Source organism: Pelophylax lessonae (genome assembly GCF_965119305.1).
Source record: "Pelophylax lessonae genome assembly, chromosome: 12".
NCBI lineage: Eukaryota > Metazoa > Chordata > Amphibia > Anura > Ranidae > Pelophylax > Pelophylax lessonae.
In genome coordinates, this window is record NC_138779.1 from 171,747,761 (window position 1) to 171,771,550 (window position 23,790).

Sequence of the window (23,790 nt, forward strand, 5' to 3'; positions counted from 1 at the left end):
ATGGCCATTCCACTACCCGTGTTATTGTGTCACTGGACACTTGTAAGGCATTTGATAGTGTGGATTGGCCTTACTTGTTCTAAGTATTGCAGCTCTATGGACTTGGCCCTCGTATGATCGCCTGAATACGACTCCTATACACTGATCCGGTCGCTAGGGTTCGAGTTAATAATACTGTCTCCAACATTCTCCATCTTGAGAGGAACACGACAAGGCTATCCCCAATCTCCACTCTTCTTTGCATTGGCCATTGAACCATTCGCTATCCGCATACGCTCTTCCTTGTCTATTCAAGGCCTCACTGTTGTCACCATAGAGGAGCAAATTTCATTATACCCTCATATATTTGGCTGACCCTTCTACATCTGTGTTCCTTACTACAAGAGATGGAGGATTTTGTGGTTCATTCTTTACGTTATTTGGAGTGGTAGTATATGCCTTTACTCCCTATATATAGCAAACAACGTGTGCCCTGTTATTACCCAATTTCAACAGCACATAAGCCTGTGGATGAATCGTCTATTAGATCTTTATGGGCAGAGCCAACCTATTAAAAATTATTTTCTTTAGAATACATCATGGGACACAGAGAAGCCATAATAATTACTATCTGTGTTTTACACCACCTATAGGTGAATGGACACTGACAACTAAAAAGTCAGGAAGTCCCCCCTATTTAACCTCTCCCATACAGGCAGTGTATGTAATGATTAAGCACACAGTCAGTGTGTGAAACGCGTCTACCTTGTCACGATTGTCATAGTTGGATGTCCAGTCATGAAATCTGGATTTTGACTCAACCTGGAGTGCTGCCAATTCCTTTTCTTTTATCAAGTTTTCACGGAGGCGAGCCGGGGCATGCACCAGTGTGAGTCATCAGGCAATTACACCACCTTGAGCAGTGACTCCTTATCTGTTCAGGCAGTGTATGTCTTAGAGGTGGTGGTCATGGTCAGAGAAGCTCTCCTTATTTTGAGGTTATGCTAAAGTCCCGGATAAGATCTTGCAGGATCCAAGGGGATTGGTAATCGGATCCAACCCGAAAGTGGAAGACTAAAAGGATGGTACCTGAACCTCGGTAGATGAAGACTGCGAGGTATTGCCTGTAATGCGACCCTCTGGGGCGATGGCTCTTGGGATCTGTACCCTTGGTAAGACTGACTCTAAAGATGATCTGGCAGGGTGCCCTGCAGCTCCAAGGGAGTGGCCCAAGATTATAGGGGAACCCGGTCCTTGAAGGTGTCCACAAGTGACCGGACCCGCCGTGATAGGTGAAGATTGGATTCTAGGTGAAGATTGGATTCTAGCTATATGCAGAGTCCTGCGGCAGGATTGGTAAGTTTACTTTAAATATGATGCACTGTTACCTTTGAAAGTTAACAGATACCAGGTGGCATGTTTTTATGTCTCCACTAGAGGGCAGTGATGTGTATTCAGCTTGCAAACCTTGGATGCCTCACATTTTTTCTGCACAAGCCAACCCCCCTAAAAGCCTGGCAGTGCAGCATGTCCAGTATAGCCTACCTGCGCATCAGCTTACCCTCTGTGGCTCAGATTGCAGGGAGCGCCTTCGGTGGCCATTCCCTGCTTTCCTTTAGGACTGCAGGGGCGCGCGCCCAAGTACAGCCCTATTTTTTCAAGCACATTAGGCAGGGGAGCGTGTCTGTGACACAATAAGCGTGCACGTGATGAGCAGACGTGCAAGCCACACAGGCGCAGAAGGGTCGGAGATGGCGCGGCATTTGAGGAGTGTTCCCAGTGGTGTGACCTTCTGACAGAAGTTGGATGAGACACAGAGCAGCTACAGCTGGGTGTGTGAGTCAATGTGGGTGGATGAATGCAGACACTGACAGGTTTGATTACTGTGGGGGAACTATGCTGTGTGTGTGATAAGCTGTTACAGCTTGACACACGCTTTGAGTACACTAAAGTAGTACCTCAAGTTCTTGTCTAGAGCAATGTCCTCCCGGAAAAGGAGTGGGGGGGAGGGTGCACAGCGGGAAGGGGCACAAGTGTGCCGCCGTCAGGATTAGAAGATCCTAGCCAGAGGCCAATCTGAGCTATTATGGTTGTCAGATATAGTAGCTACATCTAGTACTTCTGTGCTTATGTCTCTGCTTACGTCACTAAGGACGATTTGGCGTCAGCTTTAGCCGGCCTTGAGGGAAAAATTGCTGCCATGATTGCTTCAGTATCACAAGGAGGGAGGAAACTTGAATAGATCCCCCTCACCTGAAACCCTCCTCCCCGTTTTAGTTCAGGATTGGGCAGAGGATGTGGAAGAAGTAGCTGTAAATGACCTAGAAGAAGGTCAAGCTGAGAATTCCACTTCTGGGGAGTCAGGGTCTGAGGAGTCCTTCTTGGCCTCTCAGTCCCAGAGATTAATTCAGTCTCTCACTGAAATGGTCTGTTCTGGATTTAAATTACCTCACCTAGAGATTTCTGAAGTCTCTTTTTCTTCATTAGGCTCAATACACCCTCCACAACACATTTAGTGTATGCTGATTGGGATCACCCTGATAGGGTTTTTATTCCTCCCAAAAGGTTCTCACTGTTGTGTCCTATGGAGGAAAAATTCACAAAGAAATTGAGTATTTCTACAGTTGATGCTCCTATTTCCTCTGTAAACAAAAATTTTGCCTGTCCTGTAGTTAATGCCCAGGTTTTTAAAGATCCAGCAGGTAGGAAATTGAAATCTTTACTAAAAGCTTATTTTGCTATTGCTGCGTCTGCAGTACAACCGGCAGTAGCAGCTATAGGAGTTTGTCAGTCTTTGAAAGACCGTATTAAGTGTGTAACCAGGAGTGTTCCTACTCAGAGGAAGTCTGCTGAAGATTTATGAGATTTACCTTGTGCTTTGTGTTTTGCAGTAGACACTCTTAAGGACTCCATACAGCAGATGTCGCAGTTTGGTCTTCTGTCAGTTCATAAGCGCAGAATCCTGTGGCTAAAGAATTGATCTGCGGAATTGCCGTATAAAAAGCTACTGGCTGGCTTTACCTTTCATGGGGAATGCCTATTTGGTGACAATCTGGATAAATATATCCAAAAGATTTCGGGGGGGGGGGGGGGGGGGGAGAGGTGCAACTTGTACCCGTTAAGGGGAGAAATAAACTTTCTTCTTTTAAGGTGTCTAACGCTCAAGTTCACAGTACTTCTAATCCCAGGCTGTTTCAACAGCCTCAGCCAAGCCTAGCTCTAAATCTACCTTATGAAGCGACGCCCCACTCAGTCGAGTTGGGGAAAGGCTACTACAGTTCTCGGATGCCTGGATAGAAGTGATTCAGGACAGCTGGGTTGTTTCCACAATCTCCCAGGGGTACAAACTAGAATTCTGGGTATTTCCTCATACTCGGTTTGTAAGGTCAAACATACCTGCAGATCCTCTAAAAATAAATCCTTTTTTTCTGGCTCTGGACCATCTGCGGTCACAAGCAGTGATTACAGAGGTTCCGAACGACGAGAAATTCAGGGTCTTCTACTCAAACTTTTTTGTAGACCCCAAACCAAACGGAGACATGAGACCTATTCTGAATCTCAAAGCCCTGATTCAGTTTTTAAACATTCGCCCATTTCGAATGGAGTCAATTCGCTCAGTCATGGCTTCTCTGCAAGGAGGAGAATTTCTAGAATCCATAGACATCAAAGATGCATACCTTCACATGCCAATTTTTCAGGCCCATCAAAGGTTTCTGCAGTTTGCGGTGGAAGACCATCATTTTCAGTTTGTGGCTTTGCCCTTTAGGCTAGCCACAGACTCCAGATACTGTAGCTCCAATATTGGCTGTTCTAAGATCTCAAGGGATAGCAGTTGTAGGATACCTGGACGATCTATTACTCATAGATCTTCGGCTTCTACTTTAAGCCAGAATGTATTCCCGGGTAGTTCAGCTCTTAGAACGTCTGGGTTGGATTCTGAACTTAGCAAAGTCAGCATTGCAGCCGGTTCAGAATCTAGAGTATCCGGTCTCCTTATGGACACAGTACAGGCAAAGGTGTTTTTGCCGCCAAGAAAGGTCGTAGCCCTGAAGGATCTGGTCCGGATCATAAGAGGGAAAAAGGCATCCTTCTGTACGTCTTTACATGAGGTTGCTAGGGAAGTTGGTGTCCTCATTTGAAGCAGTTCCTTATGGCCAATTCCATGCCAGACCAGACATTACAGAACAACATTCTGTCAGCCTGGATCAAAAAGATCCAGGCCCTAGATTGTCGCATGTCTCTATCACCAAGGGTACGTCAGAGTCTAGGTTGGTGGTTGGTAGCCAGGAATTTAGAGAGTGGGAAATCCTGTCTTCCAGTAGTCTGGCAGACTTTCTGAGTTGCCAGCAACTGTTTCCAGGGGAATGGTCCTTACATCCCGAGATCTGTGCATTCATTTTTCAACGTTGGGGGGGGGGGGGGGGCAGGGGTTCCAGATGTAGTCTGTTGGCGTTCAGATTGAACAACAAGTTGGACAAATTTGTGTCCAGAACCAGGGGTCCTCTTGCAGTCTGAGTGGATGCCTTGGTGACTCCCTGGGAGCAGTTCTCCCTGATCTATGCCTTTCCCCCAGTCCAGCTGCTGCCACAACTTCTGCGCAGGATTCAAGAAGATAGGAAATCAGTAATCCTGGTGGCTCCACCTTGGCCCAGGAGGATTTGGTATGCGCAAATTCTAAGGTTGTCGGTGGGAATGCCGTGGGTTCTCCCACTACGTCCAGACCTGCTCTCTCAGGGCCTGATATTCCACCCTGCTTTACAATCGCTAAATTTGACCATTTGGCTATTTGAAGCCAGGATTTTGAGCGAGTGGGATATATCTGGTCCTGCGGTCTTTACCGTGATAAACGCTAGGAAACCAGTCTCTAGGAACATTTATTATAAAGTCTGGAAGTCTTACATTTCCTGGTGTGAGGCCAGGAAGTGGCATCCCCATAAATACATCATCGGGAGAATTATAGCTTTCTTGCAAGTAGGGGTAGATATGAAGCTAGCCTTAGGCACAATTAAAGGTCAGATTTCAGCCTTATCAGTCTACTTTCAAAGACCGATTGCTTTGCATTCCTCGAATCAAGCCTTTATACAAGGGGTGCTGCGTATGCTTCCGCCAGTTAGGCCACCATTGTGTCCTTGGGATTTAAATTTAGTCCTGGTGGTCCCACAGAAACAACCCTTCGAGCCCATTCGACATATTCCTCTGGTTCTTCTGACAAGAAAGTTCGTCTTTTTGGTTGCAGTAACTTCAACTAGAAGGGTGTCAGAATTAGCGGCTCTTTCTTGTAGGGAGCCATTTTTAAACTTGCAGCAAGATGGGGAGATTCTACGTGCACACCCAGGGTTTTTTCCCAAAGTGGTGTCTGCTTTTCATTTGAATCAAGAGATTACACTGTCTTCCTTCTTTCCAGATCCTCAAACAGTAGAAGAAAAGTTGTTACATTTTCTCGATGTAGTGCGTGCATTTAAGGTCTATTTGAAGATGTCCACCTAGATTCATAAGATCGATTTTTTTTTTTTTGTGCTGCCAGAAGGGCGCAGGAAAGGGCAGGCAGCATCTAATTCAGGGATCCTCAAACTACAGCCCTCCAGCTGTTGTGGAACTACACATCCCATGAGGCATTGTAAAACTCTAACATTCACAGACATGACTAGGCATGATGGGAATTGTAGTTCCTGAACAACTGGAGGGCCATAGTTTGAAGATCCCTGATCTAGGTCTATGGTTTCGAAGTGGATTTGCCAGGTTATAATCCAGGCGTATGGTTTAAAGGGGAAGGTTACACCTTTTCGGGTAAAGGCACACACTACCAGAAGAGTAGGTGCTTCATGGGCAGTTCGCAATCAAGCTTCTATGGCTCAGATTTGCAGGGCTGATACTTGGTCTTCAGTGCATACATTCACTAGATTTTATCAGGTGGATGTTGGGGCATTTGACTGCAGTGTACTGCAGGCAGCTATGTAGATCTTTTTCAGTCTGATGGCGGTTTTCATATTCAGTGTCCCCCTCCCTTCAAGTTCATTGCTTTGGGATGTCCCAGATAGTAATTAATATGGCTGCTCTGTATTCCGAGATTTACGATCAAGGAAATTTGGATTTTTCCTACAGCTTATCTGTAATATCTTTTTCTTGAAGTACATCACGGAAACACAGAGGGTCCTCCCCTCTTGTCTGGGAAGTTAATTGCTTGCTACAAAACTGAGGCACTTCCTGTATGGGAAGGGTTCTAAAGAGGGGGTCTTCCTGTCTTTTTAGTTGCCAGTGTCCATTCACCTATAGGTGGCTTATAACCCAGATGGTAATTATTATGGCTGCTCTGTGTCCCGTGATGTACTCCAAGAAAAGGATTTTACAGGTAAGCTGTAGGAAAAATCCAATTTTCCTTCCAAAACTTCTATACGTAATGGCCAATGCTCCTTGCAGGATCCCCAAATCTCTCTTCAAACAAATTGATTCACTATGCACGGGTTTCCTCTGGAATTGCAATGCTCCCAAAATAACCCTAGAAATTCTAAAGCTACCATCTCACCTGGCTGGATTGGCCTTTCCAAATTTTTGTTTATATTACTTAGCCTCTCAGCTGGTTGTGGTGCGTGACTGGCTACACCCCTCTCCACATAATGCCTGTACTGAATAATATAATGTACCAAAGACAGATGCCTGCCTGCCCTGGAGTAGCAATGCTACGTACTACACTGTCCCTCTTTAGCACCATAGTGACCCATTTTTCTAGGGATCTCTTGACCCTCTCTCCTAACAATCCATTTTGGTACAACCTCATGCTGAATGAACTTCACGATCCCTAATGCACAATATTGTATTGTTGAAGGTGTCAAATATCTTTGTCACATATCTTTTCACTATACTGAACAAGGCCTCAAGTCCTTTGTCCAGCTGAGAGAGGATTATTTCTGATCTTCCTCCCTCTTCTTTGCTTTTTTATCTTTAGCTTCAGCATGCCCTGAGAGTGCAATTCGGCTCACTCTCATTCCCGTTATGGATGGCCACTTGGAAAAATTACTAAGAAACCCAGAAACTGCCAAAATAATCTCTGAATACTACCTTACCCTAATGGCTGATTCTAACCCTAGCTTTGTGGCTGCACAGGCCCGTTGGTCCGAGTTGAGTATCCAACTTTCTGATGAAGACTGGGCTGAAATCACAGATACTATAAAAGTTCTATTATAGCTTTGATGGATATAATTATGCAAAAAAAGTCACCTTACCCCTTCTCAAATGTGTAGAATGGAAATACACACTACCCCTGAATGCTTTAGAGGTTGTGGGATTGCATCTGATTTCATGCATTGCTTTTGGTTGTGATCTCCTTCAATACATTTTGTGCATAGATTAATATATAAAGTAGATCAGTGATCAAAATAATATTATTAAAATGAAATAGAATAACTATATGGAAAAATATATATATAATATCTCAGTGAGTCCATCTTTCAGTGCCAGTCCATAAAGAGATACAGCTGCAAGAAAAAGTATGTGAACCCTTTGGAATGATATGGATTTCTGCACAAATTGGTCATACAATGTGATCTGATCATCTAAGTCACAACAATAAACAATCACAGTCAGCTTAAACTAATAGCGCACAAAGAATGTAATGTCGCCATGTTTTTATTGAACACACCATGTAAACATTCACAGTGCAGGTGGAAAAAGTTTGTGAACCCCTAGACTAATGATATCTCCAAAAGCTAATTGGAGTGAGATGTCAGCCAACTGGAGTCCAATCAATGAGATGAGATTGGAGGTGTTGGTTACAGCTGCCCTGCCCTATAAAAAACACACACCAGTTCTGGGTTTGCTTTTCACAAGAAGCATTGCCTGACGTGAATGATGCCTCGCACAAAAGAGCTCTCAGAAGACCTACAATTAAGAATTGTTCACTTGCATAAATCTGGAAAGGGTTATAAAAGTATCTCCAAAAGCCTTCCTGTTCATCAGTCCATGGCAAGACAAATTGTCTATAAATGGAGAAAGTTCAGCACTGCTGCTACTCTCCCTAGGAGTGGCCGTCCTGTAAAGATGACTGCAAGAGCACAGCGCAGACTGCTCAATGAGGTGAAGAAGAATCCTAGTGTGTCAGCTAAAGACTTACAAAAGTCACTGGCAAATGCTGACATCCCTGTTTAGCGAATCTACAATATGTAAAACACTAAACAAAAATGGATTTCAAGGGAGGATACCACAGAGGAAGCCACTGCTGTCCAAACAAAACTTTGCTGCACGTTTACAGTTTGCACAAGAGCACCTGGATGTTTCACAGCAGTACTGGCAAAATATTCTGTGGACAGATTAAACCAAAGTTGAGTTGTTTGGAAGAACCAGACATCCCAAGAATATTGCTGAACTGAAACAGTTCTGTAAAGAGGAATGGTCAAGAATTACTCCTGACCGCTGTGCACGTCTGATCTGCAACTACAGGAAATGTTTGGTTGAAGTTATTGCTGCCAAAGGAGGTTCAACCAGTTATTAAATCCAAGGGTTCACATACTTTTTCCACCTGCACTGTGAATGTTTACATGGTGTGTTCAATAAAAACATGGCAACATTTCATTCTTTGTGTTTTATTAGTTTAAGCAGACTGATTATCTATTGTTGTGACTTGGATGATGATCAGATCACATTTTATGACCAATTTGTGCAGTAATCCATATCATTCCAAAGGGTTTACATACGTTTTCTTGCAGCTGTATATGTGTAAAATCAGTGAAGCGTGTAATCCCATACACCAAAAACAATCCTGTGTGTATCGACCTTTGTTCACCACAGTGCCCTTCACCCCACCTAATGGTGTCTTCCCACCTGCTTGGGTGGATCACACTACCTAAAGGAGGTCAGTATGCGCCTTTGCAGTGTAAAAGTGGTATTGCTTCCACTAACAGATCAAATCCACTAACAGTTCACAGCTCTCAGCGTAGTGTCATATATGTAAGAGGCAAGAGGTAAAACCATAGTGCAGATCGCCCATACAATGTATTTTTATTAGGAGTAAAAATAGCATTTTTATAATTCAGAAGTCCAATACAGACATATTTCAGTACTATCCTCTGCTTGCACAGCTCCACCTGGCTCCGTTCAGTGTGATTACTTCACCTAGAGCAACTTCTGAATTCACAAACCCTCAGCTATGCATAGTTACATATAGTTACATGTTAGTGAGGTTGAAAAAAGACATCAGTCCATCCAGTTCAACCTATGATGTGTGTGTGTTTGCTGTTAACCGTACATTGTCTACCCCTGTACGTTGTGGTCTTTAAGGTGCCCATCTAACAGTTCTTTGAAACTATTGATGCTCCCTGCTGATACAACTGTTTGCGGAAGAGAATTCCACATCCTTACTGCTCTTACAGTGAAGAACCCCCTACGTACTTTAAGGTTAAACCGCCCTTCCTCTAGTTTTAGTGAGTGGCCACGTGTCTTATTGTATTCCCTTTCTCTGAATAGTTTGTTCCTTATGCTAGGGTCACTAGTACAGTATTTGCACATTGATATCATATCCCCCCTTAATCGTCTCTTCTCCAGAGAGAATAAATTCAGTGCTTGTAGTCTTTCCTCATAGCTGATGTCTTCCATTCCCCTAATTATATTTTGTTGCCCTTCTCTGGACTCTTTCCAGTTCCAGCACATCCTTCCTGAGGACCGGTGCCCAGAACTGGACAGCATACTCCAGATGTGGCCGGACCAGAGTCTTGTAGAGAGGGAGAATAATCTCTTTATTTCTGGAGTGAATCCCCTTTTTTATACATGCCAGTATTCTGTTGGCTTTGCTTGCAGCGGCTTGACATTGCCACTGCCAAGCCTGTTGTCTACCAGTACCCCCAGGTCCTTTTCCATCCTAGACTCACCCAGAGGTCCCCCCCCCCCCCCTAGTTTGTAGCTTGCTTTCTGGTTTCTGGCACCCAAGTGCATTACTTTACATTTTTCAACATTAAACCTCATCTGCCACGTAGTTGCCCACCCCATTATTTTGTTCAGGTCCACTTGTAAGGTTTCCACATCCTGCATAGAAGATATTGGCATGCTTTGTTTAGTATCATTCGCAAATGCTGAGATTGTACTAGATATCCCCCCCTCTAGATCATTTATGAATAAATTAAACAGGATTGGCCCTAGGACAGAACCCTGGGGGACCCCACTTTCCACACCCGCCCAATCCGAGTACTCCCCATTAATCACCACCCTTTTCACTCTCCCCTGGGGCCAGTTCTCTATCCAGGTACTTACCTTATGGTCCATACCTACCTTCCTTAGTTTGAACAGTAAGCGTTTGTGGGGAACGGTGTCGAAGGCCTTTGCAAAGTCCAGATACACCACATCCACAGGCTTACCTTTATCTAGGTGGCAGCTCACTTCATCATAGAAGGTTAATAGATTGGTTTGGCAAGAACGATTTTTCATGAATCCATGCTGATTACTACTAATAATACCATTTTCATTACTAAAGTCTTGTATGTGGTCCCTTAACGTCCCCTCCAAAATAGGTTATACTGCCCCCTACAGGAGTAGGACACTAGGCAGAAAAAAATTTCTGGCTACGCCTATGGGCAGTCCCTTACCCTCTTTCCCTGCTATAGATGTCAGTTTTAATCTGCCTAGTCAGGAGTAAGGACCTATTTCCTTGCTGGGATCTCTGGTCTTGGCAAAAGTATTTTTCTAGATAGCTTTTTCTAGCTAGTTTTTCACTGAATTATTTTTCCTGTGAGATCTACAAGCAACTATGCTGGATGTGAGTGACGGGCTGTATATATAGATCCAGTGGTCACCCCCGCCGGGCCAGCGAGCGCGCGCAGACCCCAGCTCTGTGCTATGTCGGCCATGACATAGTCCCACCGGACGGGGACTGGCCCTGCGAGTTAAATGTCTCGCCAGGTCACATACGACCTGGTCTAGGCCCAAGTCGCAGCGTTCCTATTGGCCAACAGCCCCCCTACTTCGGCGGAGAGGAGTTCTGTCAGGAGATGGCGCCCGCTTGTCCCAGGTATGGTAAGTAAACTGTTCCCCCTTCACCCCTTGGTGGGTTTTGGGGTGAACGCGGGACGGTCGGACCCTCACTTTCCCGGGTTCCACTCTGTCCTGTCACGCACCCCCTCTTACCCTCCCTGTCCCCCCTCACTACTGGGGCTATGGGGCAATTGGAGCTACTCGGGCTGGGACCGGGCGCAGGCCGAGGGTGTATTAACCGCCGGCGACCGGATGATTGATCGTGCGCGCGCGGGGGGGGGGGGGGTTTCACCTGTCACTCTAGGGCCCCTTTTCCTGACGATCCCGTCCAGGAGGCTGAGGGGGGTCCCCACGAGAGCCCCTAGAAGCTCCATAGGCCGTGCGGGGCTGCCATTTTCTTGTAGCCCATATGCTGAGGAAGATCGGCGCCCATCTTGCTACACCCGAGCTGCCATTATTTTGTTCAGGTCCACTTGTAAGGTTTCCACATCCTGCATAGAAGATATTGGCATGCTTTGTTTAGTATCATTCGCAAATGCTGAGATTGTACTAGATATCCCCCCCTCTAGATCATTTATGAATAAATTAAACAGGATTGGCCCTAGGACAGAACCCTGGGGGACCCCACTTTCCACACCCGCCCAATCCGAGTACTCCCCATTAATCACCACCCTTTTCACTCTCCCCTGGGGCCAGTTCTCTATCCAGGTACTTACCTTATGGTCCATACCTACCTTCCTTAGTTTGAACAGTAAGCGTTTGTGGGGAACGGTGTCGAAGGCCTTTGCAAAGTCCAGATACACCACATCCACAGGCTTACCTTTATCTAGGTGGCAGCTCACTTCATCAAAGAAGGTTAATAGATTGGTTTGGCAAGAACGATTTTTCATGAATCCATGCTGATTACTACTAATAATACCATTTTCATTACTAAAGTCTTGTATGTGGTCCCTTAACGTCCCCTCCAAAATCTTGCAGACTACTGATGTTAGGCTGACCAGCCTATAGTTACCCGGGATATATCTCTGCCCTTTTTAAATATTGGTACCACGTTGGCTTTTTACAATCAGCTGGCATCATACCCATTTGTAAACTATCCTTAAAGATCAAGAATAATGGTCTGGCAATCACCTGGCTGAGCTCTTTAAGAACCCTCGGGTGCAAGCCATCCGGTACTGGTGATTTATTTATGTTAAGTTTCTCTAGTTTAGTTCTAAGTCTATCTTCTGTTAGCCATGGCGGTACTTCCTGAGGTGTGTTGTTTAGTTTGGCCTTACAAGCTGGGTTCGTGTAGCCCCCCAGTTCTTTTGTGAAGACTGAAGAGAAGAAATTGTTTAACACTACCGCCTTTTCCCTGTCCTCTGTGGCCAAATTTCCCTTGTCGTCTTTTATGGGGCCAATGTGTTCTGGCCTCGCTTTCTTACTGTTTATATACTTAAAGATTTTTTTGGGGTTCTTTTTACTCTCTTCCGCTATATGTCTCTCATGTTCTATTTTAGCCGCCTTGATTTTGTCTTAACATTTCTTCTTACACTCTTTGTAATGCTTGAATGCTGCCAATGACCCCTCAGTCTTGTATTTTTTGAAGGCCTTTTCTTTAGCATTAATATGCATTTTTATGTTGGAGTTTAGCCACCCAGGGTTTAGTTTTGCTCTTTTAAATTTATTTTCCTTTGGAATGCACTGGTCAATCCCTTTAAGTATGCTCTTGAAGCACTCCCATTTTTCCTCCGTGTTCTTTGTTCACAGGGTTCTATCCCATTTGATATTTTCTAGCAGAGAGCGCAGTTTTGGGAAATTGGCTCTTTTGAAATTCAGTGTCCTTATATTACCTCTGTGTTTCCTATTACTGTAATTAATACTGAAACTAATTGACCTATGGTCACTGTTTCCTAAGTTGCCCCATATTTCTATATCCGTGAGCAGGTCTGTATTGTTGGAAATCAGTAGGTCAAGTACCGAATTGTTTCTTGTCGGTGCATTCACCATCTGGCCCATGAAATTGTCTTGCAAAACATTTAGGAACTGCCGAGCCTTGGCTTAATGCGCGGTTCCTTCTGCCGGTCTATATCTGGATAATTAAAGTCCCCCATTATAATGACATTTCCCATCCTTGCTGCCAATCCTATCTGTAAAAGGAGGTCCGTCTCCCCCTCCTCCCTCAGGTTGGGGGGCCTATAGCATACGCCCAATATTACCTTCCCCACAGTGCCTTCCCTTTTGAAGTTCTACCCATAGGGATTCTGCCTCGTCCATAGCTCCTTTATTAATATCATCCCTCATATTTACCTGTACACTGTTCTTAATATACAGACAAACCCCTCCCCCTTTTTTACCTTCTCTATCTCTGCGATAAAGGGAATACCCCTGAATGGTCGCCATCCAGTCATGAGAGCTGTCGAACCAAGTCTCAATTATTCCCACAAAATCTAAGTCCTCCTCAAACATTAGCAGCTCCAGCTCTCCCATCTGCATCAAGAAACTGTGTGCCCTGAAGCTGAGACACACCAAAGATGCAGGGCCATGCTGTTATGTTTTCTCTGGCACTGAACTCTTCATGTGGGACACACCCTTGGTACAGCAGGACAGTGAGGTGCAGTTAGCTGCCGGGATCTTTACAGCTCCAGGGCTGTGGCAGTCTGTATCAGTGTGAGAGAGGGGTATGCCCTCCTGTATCGGGTGAAGTTGGGAGTCCTCAACATCTAGGTTCTACCCTGGGAAAGAGACCGTACCTTCCTCTTTATGGACCCCCCAAACTTCCTTCTCATCCAGTTCATTTTCTTGTGCGCACATGAGTGGGCAGTGTGAGTTCCCTAGGCTGATGTCGCTGGGCTGCTGCCAAATGATTTGGCGTGGCCATTACATAAAGTGCAATTTTTCTCTATTGTTCATTGACGTGCGCAGTCTCTGTTCTTCATAACGGTAGGTTATACTGCCCCCTACAGGAGTAGGACACTAGGCAGAAAAAAATTTCTGGCTACGCCTATGGGCAGTCCCTTACCCTCTTTCCCTGCTATAGATGTCAGTTTTAATCTGCCTAGTCAGGAGTAAGGACCTATTTCCTTGCTGGGATCTCTGGTCTTGGCAAAAGTATTTTTCTAGATAGCTTTTTCTAGCTAGTTTTTCACTGAATTATTTTTCCTGTGAGATCTACAAGCAACTATGCTGGATGTGAGTGACGGGCTGTATATATAGATCCAGTGGTCACCCCCGCCGGGCCAGCGAGCGTGCGCAGACCCCAGCTCTGTGCTATGTCGGCCATGACATAGTCCCACCGGACGGGGACTGGCCCTGCGAGTTAAATGTCTCGCCAGGTCACATACGACCTGGTCTAGGCCCAAGTCGCAGCGTTCCTATTGGCCAACAGCCCCCCTACTTCGGCGGAGAGGAGTTCTGTCAGGAGATGGCGCCCGCTTGTTCCAGGTATGGTAAGTAAACTGTTCCCCCTTCACCCCTTGGTGGGTTTTGGGGTGAACGCGGGACGGTCGGACCCTCACTTTCCCGGGTTCCACTCTGTCCTGTCACGCACCCCCTCTTACCCTCCCTGTCCCCCCTCACTACTGGGGCTATGGGGCAATTGGAGCTACTCGGGCTGGGACCGGGCGCAGGCCGAGGGTGTATTAACCGCCGGCGACCGGATGATTGATCGTGCGCGCGGGGGGGGGGGGTTTCACCTGTCACTCTAGGGCCCCTTTTCCTGACGATCCCGTCCAGGAGGCTGAGGGGGGTCCCCACGAGAGCCCCTAGAAGCTCCATAGGCCGTGCGGGGCTGCCATTTTCTTGTAGCCCATATGCTGAGGAAGATCGGCGCCCATCTTGCTACACCCGAGCTGCCATTTTGCGATGGATTCATATTGAATTCAATGGCGGCCATGTTCTTGGAGTCCCTTAAGGCTTTTTTTCTGGTGGTGGAGCCCCTCCCTATACCCTAGTGCTGACACTCAGGTTTTTCTCTGATGATCGAGATCGCTGTAGACACGTGCTGTGTCAGCAGACGGTGGTGCAGGCTTCTTCAATTTAGGGTCAGGTTCCATCTTTCCCTGTTAAGGCGCACTCTACTTGGGCGCGTAGTGCTTCCTGGGCTTTTCGCCATCAAGGCATCTGTGGTTCAGGTTTGCAAGGGTGCTATCTGGTTGTCTGTTTATACCTTCACAAAATTTTATAAGTTGGATGTGCTGACATCTGCAGATGCCTCTTTTTTCCGCAAAGTTTTGCAGGCTGCTGTTTAAGGGGGTTTCTTAGTCTCTCTTGAGGGTGTTTAAGGTTTTTCAGGTGGATCTCATCTTGTTGTTCTGATGAGTCCTATGTTGCCTGGTTGGCTGTGGTTCAGCCTTGCGGAATTATTTTCTGCTGTTCCCACCCCTCATGTTTTATGGCACTGCTTTGGGACGTCCCTACTGTTATGAAGAACAGAGACTTCCTCCGTCAATGAACAATAGAGATAATTGGATTTTTGTCTTAATGTAAACTCCTTTTCTCTGAAGTTCATTGATGGACGCAGTACCTGCCCCTCTATTTTTGAGTTGGGTTGGTATTGTTTTCTCTGACACGGCTTTGATTCAAAACTCGCATCCTATAGCAGGGAGAGAGGGTATACCCCCTGGCACTGCCCATAGGCGTAGACAGAACTTTTTTTCTGTCTAGTCTCCTACTCCTGTAGAGGGCAGTATAACCTACTGTTATGAAAAACAGAGACTGCATCCGTCAATGAACTTCAGAGAAAAGGATTTTACGGTAAGACAAAAATCCAATTTTTTCCTCACAGTTGGCTGACAAGTCCTGTGCTAGAATCGGGTAAGTCCTTTCTTCCCTTAACCTGAATGGTTCAGACTGTATATGCCAGCTTATTGGGCTATGAGTAGTCCAGGGGACGAAGAAGGTCTAAGAGACCTGTTTGTCAAGGGGAGTCCAGACCCTTCAGCATTCTTATTGCGCTAAGGGTTATATCCCTATCCCTGCTGTCATTAACTAACCAGCTTCAGGGACGACTGACAAGGGTTCAGTCAAACACCACAACTGTGACTTACATCAATCTTCAGGGTGGAACCAGAAGTAGTGTGGACCTAATTCTGGCTTGGACCGAAGGGCACGTCCACATTCCCAGGGTAGACAATTGGCAGGTGGACTTAGTCTTAGTCTTTGGGGTGTTTTGGGACATCTGTCACGATTGAGAGACACCAGACAGGATCAGGAATCACTGCAAACACTGTGGGTTTAGGTCCAGCTGATATACATCTTCCATCTGCTATGGATTCTTCTTTGGCAGCATCCCAAGATCAAGGAAGGTATCCCAGTAACCTTGGTGGCATCAAACTGGCTCAGAATGACTTGGTACGTGGAATTCTCTTACTCTTGGTAACATTCCGTGGGCAGTTCTTGACTGACTGACAGCCTGCTGTCTCAATGGCCAGTAATACCATCCAGCTTTGTCTGTACCTTGATGACTTGGCTGTTGAAGCCCAAGACCTGTCAGAAGGTCTACCATTGCACTTAGAAGGCTTACTTTGTATGGTGTGAGGCACAGAAGTTTTTATCCTAGACAACACAGTGGGATGTGTGCTTAACTTTCTCATGTCTGGGCTGATCAACACTTGGCTTTGAGCACCCTGAAGGATAGAGTTTTGGCCTTGACTATTCTTTTTCAGTGACCGCTAATTTGCAGGTAAAGGCCTTTTGTTCAGGATGTGGCTCACATAGCATACCCCGTTCGTTTACCAGTCACACCTTATGATCTTAGCCTGGTCTTGTCCACTCTATAGAAGTCTCCCTTTGAGACCATTTGGCATACTCCCTTGCCCGACCATACTCAAAATGTGTTTTTTTTTTTTCCATGGCTGACATGCCAGTTAGACAGGTCTTGGAACTGACTACCTTATCTTCTAAAGAACCATTTATTGTTTTTCATAGAGACAAGATGGTGTTGAGGCCCTAAGCCTCCCTTCTTTCCAAGCAGGTTTCTTCTTTCAACTTAAAGGGGTTGTAAAGGCAGAAGGTTTTTTATCTTTATTTTCTATGCATTAAAGGAGAAGTACAGCTAAATCTAATTTGGCTGTACTTCTATGGATCACAGGAGTGCAGTTTTTTTTTTTTTTTTTGCAATCCTGTGACCTGTTTGCGGCACACAGCGGGCTAAAGTCAGGATCCGCCTACATGCCTGGACCGGCAGCCTGCTCCCACAAGGGGTGCCCTGAGTCACATGCCACTATTTCTAAGTGACTTAGGCAAGTTATGTGTATGGCATATGCTTTGAACGATAGCAGTCCTTCATTTCCTGTCTAGGTTCACTTGACTTGTTCAGTGGGTACCTTTTGGGCTTTTCAGCTCCAGGTGTCTGTTTCACAGATTTTTAATGCCACCACCTGGTCCTCTGCTCATATGTTTTACCAGGTGGATGTTCAGGCCTCTGCTGAAGCCAGCTTCAATGGGAAGATGCTTCAAGCTGCTGTTTGGGAATCCAATTCATTTTTTTTTTGGCGCTGTTTGCATTCTATTATGTTATCCACCCACAATTGCATTGCTTAGTGTCATTTTGTTTTTCTTACCTGTAAAATCCTTTACAGTATTGGACACAGGACACCGTTCCCCTCTATTCTGGTGTATCCTCCTATTGTTGCTAAAAAAAAGGGGATTGTTTGGAGTAGGAGGGACTGTAAACTTTTTTACATTTTCCAGTGTCCTCACCTGAAGGTGGCAGCATGTAACCCATGATCTGGATTATTGGAAGCCTGTGTCTTGTACTGTACTTAAACAAAAGGATTTTACAGTTAAACCTTATTTCTCTTTCCTTCATGGACACAGCGCTCCATAAATCATAACTACTGGGTTATATTGCTTCCTACAGGAGTAGGACTAGGCAGAACAAAAACACCTGGCTATGCCCATGGGCCTGGGCCACCCTCAGCTTGGTATATAACCCCCTCTCTGCTCTAGGTAATCCGTTTTAATCTGTCTAGTCAGGAGTAAAGACCTAGGCTCCTGGCTGGGATCTCTGGTCCTAGCAATTTTGTTCTCCTTCCTTAAAGCTTTTTTGTTTTTTCTCTCGGGAAAACTACAATCAACTGCAGGGCTGGACGATGGGCTGGATAAGCCAGCGAGCGTGTGCAGACTGCAACTACACGCTAGGTCGGCCGGGACATAGCCTTACGGACAGAGGCTGGCCAACGATTTAAAAGTCTCGCAGGGTCGCATACGACCGGGATTGGGTCTGAGTCGCAGAAGTCCCTTGGCCGACAGCTCCCCTACTTTGATGGTGAGGATTCTGTCTGGAGTGTTACCCGCACCATGGAAAGGTTAGTACAGTCCCCCCTCTCCCCTTTTGGGGTGGATGCAGGTAACCTCCAGGGATGGTCGGACCTGCCTGTGGGTTCCCTCCTCCCATGCTTAGAAATCCCTCAGTGAGCTGGGTTTTCCCCACTCCCTTTCCCCCCTGTCTGGACCTGGAGTCCAGGGCAGAAAAGGCATTGGAGACCCCTGGGGTCTCCCCCGCTATCCCCACTCTGTAAGGGTCCTGGGATAGTGTGTGTCCTGACCTGGTAGTCTAAAGGGGTCCCAGTGTAGGAGACCCCTTGGTGCATGCCCTACTGTTTGCAGTGTGGATATAGTGCAGGAGAGTCCCAGTGCAGAGTGCCCAGCGAAGTCTCCCCTAACGTGTGTCCTATGTTAGAGGAGGTCCCCTTGCACAGTGCGCAGGGAAGATCCTGGCAGCATGCTTTAGGGTTTGTAGCTGATGGTGGCCATTTTCTGTTAGTCTGGCTGATCTTCGGGTGGCGGCAGTGTTTGTGTAGCCCATCAATGTCACAGGGGCCATTTTCCCTTAGTCTTGCTGGTCTCCAGCTGGCAGCCATGTTTGTGTTATCCGGTGATGTCACAGGGGGCCATTTTCCTTTAGTCCGGGAGACGCTGGAGACGACTGAAGCCTCGGGGTAATGCCAAATCTGACCTCCTCTTTTTCCTCACTTTCCTCTTCCTGTGCCCGGGACATATGAACAGGGATGGCATCCATGGCGATGCTGGGTCCGAATTCTAGGCGCTCCTTCAATCAGTAGGGTGAGTCCTTGGGAGTCCCTCTTATCTCTCTCTCTTCTGATAGGTACCCTGAGCCTTGGGGGGATCCTTTAGTGGTGACAAAAGATCGTTTTTGTACTGCAAGGTCTTCCTTTACTTATGGAGCCTCAGGGTCACATCTCCCCCCACTGACCCCCTCATGGAGGTGGCAGGTCCCTCAGGACCCCAGCTTTCATGGTTGCACTGATGGTGGTCCTACAGTCCTTAGTGTCCTGGGTTGAAGTGGCGTGTGGGCAAAAGCCCAGAAGGAAGCATCCCCCCGCCTTCCCCTGCTCAGTCTGTCTCATCTGATTCTGAGCCTGATGCCGCCGTGGATGCGGCCCATCCAGGGGGCTTAATATCACACCCCCAGATCCATCTTATAGGATGATTCCTCCATGGTCACAACAGCGAATTAAAAAGCGCTGGTAGATGCACTTATCACTGCAGTGCGTGAGACTTTAAAAATAGAGGATACGGCTGATGTAGCCACGGACTTGGCTGTGTCGTTCCGTATGCATAATGTCATCTCGCACTCCAAAGGTGTTTCCTTATGTGCCTTATTTTAAAAAGTTTTCCTGTAAGAAATGGGAACAACCAAAATTACCCTTTGTGGTCCCCAAAGGTTTTGCTGTACGTTACCCTTTTGAGGAAAAAGTGGACTAGTCCAGCAGTGGTAAACCCTCCTGTTTCCAGGTTTAAAAAAACTACCATGATCCCAGTAGAGGAATCCCCATCCTTTAAGGACTTGGCTGACAGGAAAGCAGAGGCTGTGGCACGCAGCATGTTTACTATGGCTGGTTCATCATTGCGTCCAGTCTTTGCCTCAGCCCTGGTGTCTCAGACCCTACACTAATGGGCCAAGCTTTTTGCACCAGGGCCTGGGGGGGTGAGCAGGTCCCCGCTGCTTATGTTGATTTAGCGGACCAATTGGTCCATGGGCTGCAGTTTATTTGTGATACAGCTTTGGATACAGTTTCTGTGCTGTCCAAGCTTTCTGTTTCAGTGGTGAAAAGGTGCGTGCTGTGGCTTAAGAATTGGTCCGCAGACCAAGCCTCTAAGAAAGCTCTCATTGATCTACCCTTTCAAGGTCTGTTTTGGGCTACCCTGGATGACATAATTAAGGGTATCAGGAAAGGGAAGAGTACCTTTCTGCCATAGTCTAGGAAAGGGAAGGATCCTCGTTGCAGACGGGGGCCCTCCTTCTCAGCACATAGAAAATTATTTTGTGCTTCTGGGGCGGAGAATAATGGAAAGGGATCTTTCAAATCTTCCCTGGGAGGTTTCAAGCATCCTTGGTCTGGTAAGCCTAGAGCTAGCTTCTCCGGACCCATAGACAAGACCCCTTTAGCATGAAGATCTTCCCTCACCCATTATTGGGGTGGGGAGATATTTTCGCTGGTTTCCAGCCTCCTGGACCTCCTTCATGAGCGTCAAGGGGATCCACAAAATGATTATTTTGGGGGTACCCAGAAAGGGGAACAAAGCTTGTCTTTTTTCAGGTCCTGAGTCTCCTTGTGCGGATTTAATTCCTGCAAAGCTTTAGGTGATATGCGAACTACCTAAGGTCCCCCCTATCCCTTTCCAGGGAATTGATTCACCTAGGTCTGATTCTAATTCTGACCAGGGTTTTCCTTTCTCTGGACCAACTTCAGGAACCACAGGCTGTGATTCACTGGCTGCTGTCCCACAGATACAGTAGTTCTCTATCCCATTTTGCATACAAGTTCTGAGTCTGGTGGTATCCACCTTCAAGACAGTTCTGTTTGTGCAGTCCCACATGCAGCTCCCTTAGCAGGTTCGGCTCCACAGGAGAATACCGAGATTTTTGCGAGATGAGGGCTTCCTCTGGCAGACACCGCAGGCGTCCAAGGGCCACGGTAAGGCCAGTATTATCCTCAGCTCAGGCTTCTTTTGCAATTCCTGCGAGGAATTAAGGGCGAGGATCTTCCAATCAGTCTGGTGGCCATAAACGTCCCTTGGGAGCATCCTTTCAGAGAAGACCAGTTGTCCCAATGGCTGATCTACAATCCTGCTTTACAGTCACTGGTTTTAATGACTTGGCTATTGAAAGCCAGGTACTGAGGGATAGAGGTCTGTGTGGATCAGTGATCCCTACTATGGGGAAGGCGAGGAAGTCGTCTTCTAGGAAGATATACCATCGTACGTGGAAAGCGTACATTTCTTGGTGTGAGTCGATTGGCATTCATCCTTGATCCTTTTCTGTAGCCCGGACCTTAACCTTTCTTCAACAGGGCATTGATCAGAAGTTAGCCTTGAGTACTATCAAGGGCCAGGTGCCTTCCCTTACAATCTTCTTTCAGCGACCCCTAGCCACCCACTCTTTAGTTCGTACCTTCATTCATTATCCCAGAAGGTGACATTCTTGGTGGCTATTACCCCGGCCCGCAGGGTATTGAAATTGGCGGCATTATCCCGTCGCAGTCCCTATTTAGTGGTCCATAGGGATAAAGTGGTTCTTCGTCCCTGTCCATCATTCCTGCCCAAAGTTGTCTTTGACTTCCATTTGAATGTGGACATTGTGTGGCCTTCCTTGTGTCCAAAGCCGACTCATCCCAAGGAATTGGCATTGCATACCCTGGGTGTGGTTCGTGTGTGTGATTTGGGTGTATCTTGCAGCTACAGAGTCCTTTCGGAGGTCAAACTTGCTTTTTGTGGTTATGGACGGACCAAGAAAAGGGCTGCCCGCTTCTTCAGCTACCATCTCCAGATGTATCAGACAGACGGTGACTCAGGCCTATTCCATTAAAGGTCAGGTTCCACCTTTCCCTGTCATGGTGCATTCTACTCTGACGCTGAGTGCTTCTTGGGCCTTCCGTCATCTGGCATCAATATCGTAAGTGTGCAAGGCGGCCACTTGGTCATCCGTGCATACCTTCACGAAAGTCTAGATAGGTAGATACTTTGGCATCTGCAGATGCTTCTATTGACCACAAAGTTTTGCAGGCTGCTGTTTAAGAGGGGCTGTTTCCTCTTAAGGGGTGTTTTTCTTTAAACTTTTATTTTCCAGACGGGGCTCCTGTGACCCGGTAAAGGCTCCTGTGTTCTGTTAAGGGCACTTACGGTTTAGCATTGGGTTATTTTCCCCACCCCTCATTTTCCTTTTGCCACTGTTTTTGGACGTCCCAGTAGTTATGATTTATGGAGTACCGTGCCCGTCGATGAAGGAAAGAGAGAAAATGGGATTTTTGTACTTACCGTAAAATCATTGATGGACACACCCACCCCTATATAGAGTTCTGTTACTTCTAATACTGCCTGCTACTAAAATGATTACCTAGAGCAGAGAGGGGAGTTGTATACCAAGCTGAGGACAGCCCATGGGTGTAGCCAGGTGTTTTTTGTTTTGCCTAGTCTTACTCCTGGAGGAAGCAATATAACCCAATAGTAATGATTTATGCAGCGCTGTGGCTGTGTCCGTCGATTAACTCAGAGGAATGGATTTTACGGTAAGTACAAAAATCCAGTTTTTTGTGTCCCCATTAAAGAGAGTTTAGGGAACGTAGCACTGCACTGTTGCATCACTGCCTATACTGCCATATATAGTTGGCATAACGTGTGTAACAGATCCCCAATACTTGGACCAAGTATTTCTGTCTTAAGTCCCCAGAATCTCACGTGATGCAGTGACCTGGCCCCTCAATTCCCCCCAAACATTAGCCGAAGCTCAATGAAGGGTAAAACAAATGACACTTTTTTCACCAACTCCCTTTCAATTTTAGGAGCTTGATTACAGCATGCAAATGTATTGTATACTTTACTGAACATAATTAACATATCTGGACAGACAAAGGTGAATGACATTGTAGCATTATCATAATTAATTCAACAAACAACAAGCCCAAAACATAGCTGAATACACATTCCTAGAAGTGTGAACACAATTCACCTCTAACAGATGAAAGCAGAAGACATAGGCTCTCAGACTGCACGTCTCCGTTTTCAACACACCTTATTATAACTGTCAATACATATCCCTCCAGTATACCAAAGCTGAGTCTTATGTCATTAGCATCTGTTTTAGTCTCTCATGGTGTGAAGTCCTTTGTTGATATATGCAGCTTAGGCCCAAAGTCTGTGTCGCTTGGGGTGACAGGGACCTGAATACAAAGTAGCAGTACTCCAAGGGTCCCCCAGCATACACCCCCAACCAGAGCCCCTACAAGCCAGGGCCGTAGTCCGTGGGCAGGAGGCTGGCCTCCACACTCCTCCAGTAACCCGTGACGAACGTCCCAGCAAATGGGCGTTCGTCACAATGTGCATTTTATGTATGTGGGGAAAAAAGCCTCCCTGTGAGAAAGTCCTAGTCTGCAAACAAATGTTAAGAAGTATAGGTACCATTAGGCCCTAAAAGTAGAATAGCTCAAAATCCATAAGAATATTTTTCTGTTTGTACTAAAAGAACAAAATGAAGCACCCCAATCTTCTGTCAGCATTTGAAGCGGGTTCTGCACACAGTAAAAGAGTTTTGTTTATTAAATAGCTTTCATTTGCAGATTGCTGGATTTGACATCGATGGAACGATTATCACAACAAAGTCAGGAAAAGTCTTCCCAGTTAATGCTGATGACTGGAGGTAACATAATTCATCATATTTGATACTTAAAGCTTGAATCTGGGCCATTTTTTTTAACAATGATAAAATCGGGTTTCAGCCTGTGAACAAAATAAAAAAAGCCACTACTGACTATTTAATTTAGAGCTGCCCACGTAATACATCTGAATAAGGAAGTTTGTATTTTGTACTAATTGCAAAACCCTGTTTTTTTAAGTTCAATGACAGATACAGTACAT

The 23,790-nt window shown here is 46.1% G+C and overlaps 1 protein-coding gene across 1 annotated transcript in view; it reads left to right on the forward strand.

Annotated features, from left to right (window-relative positions):
- Nucleotides 1-23,790, forward strand: part of PNKP (polynucleotide kinase 3'-phosphatase) — a 213,542-nt gene that overhangs the window by 57,482 nt on the left and 132,270 nt on the right. Inside the window, exon 5 of the mRNA XM_082273922.1 lies at nucleotides 23,493-23,572. Coding sequence (XP_082130048.1) covers nucleotides 23,493-23,572 — 80 coding nt within the window. The remainder of the gene's footprint in view (nucleotides 1-23,492; nucleotides 23,573-23,790) is intronic.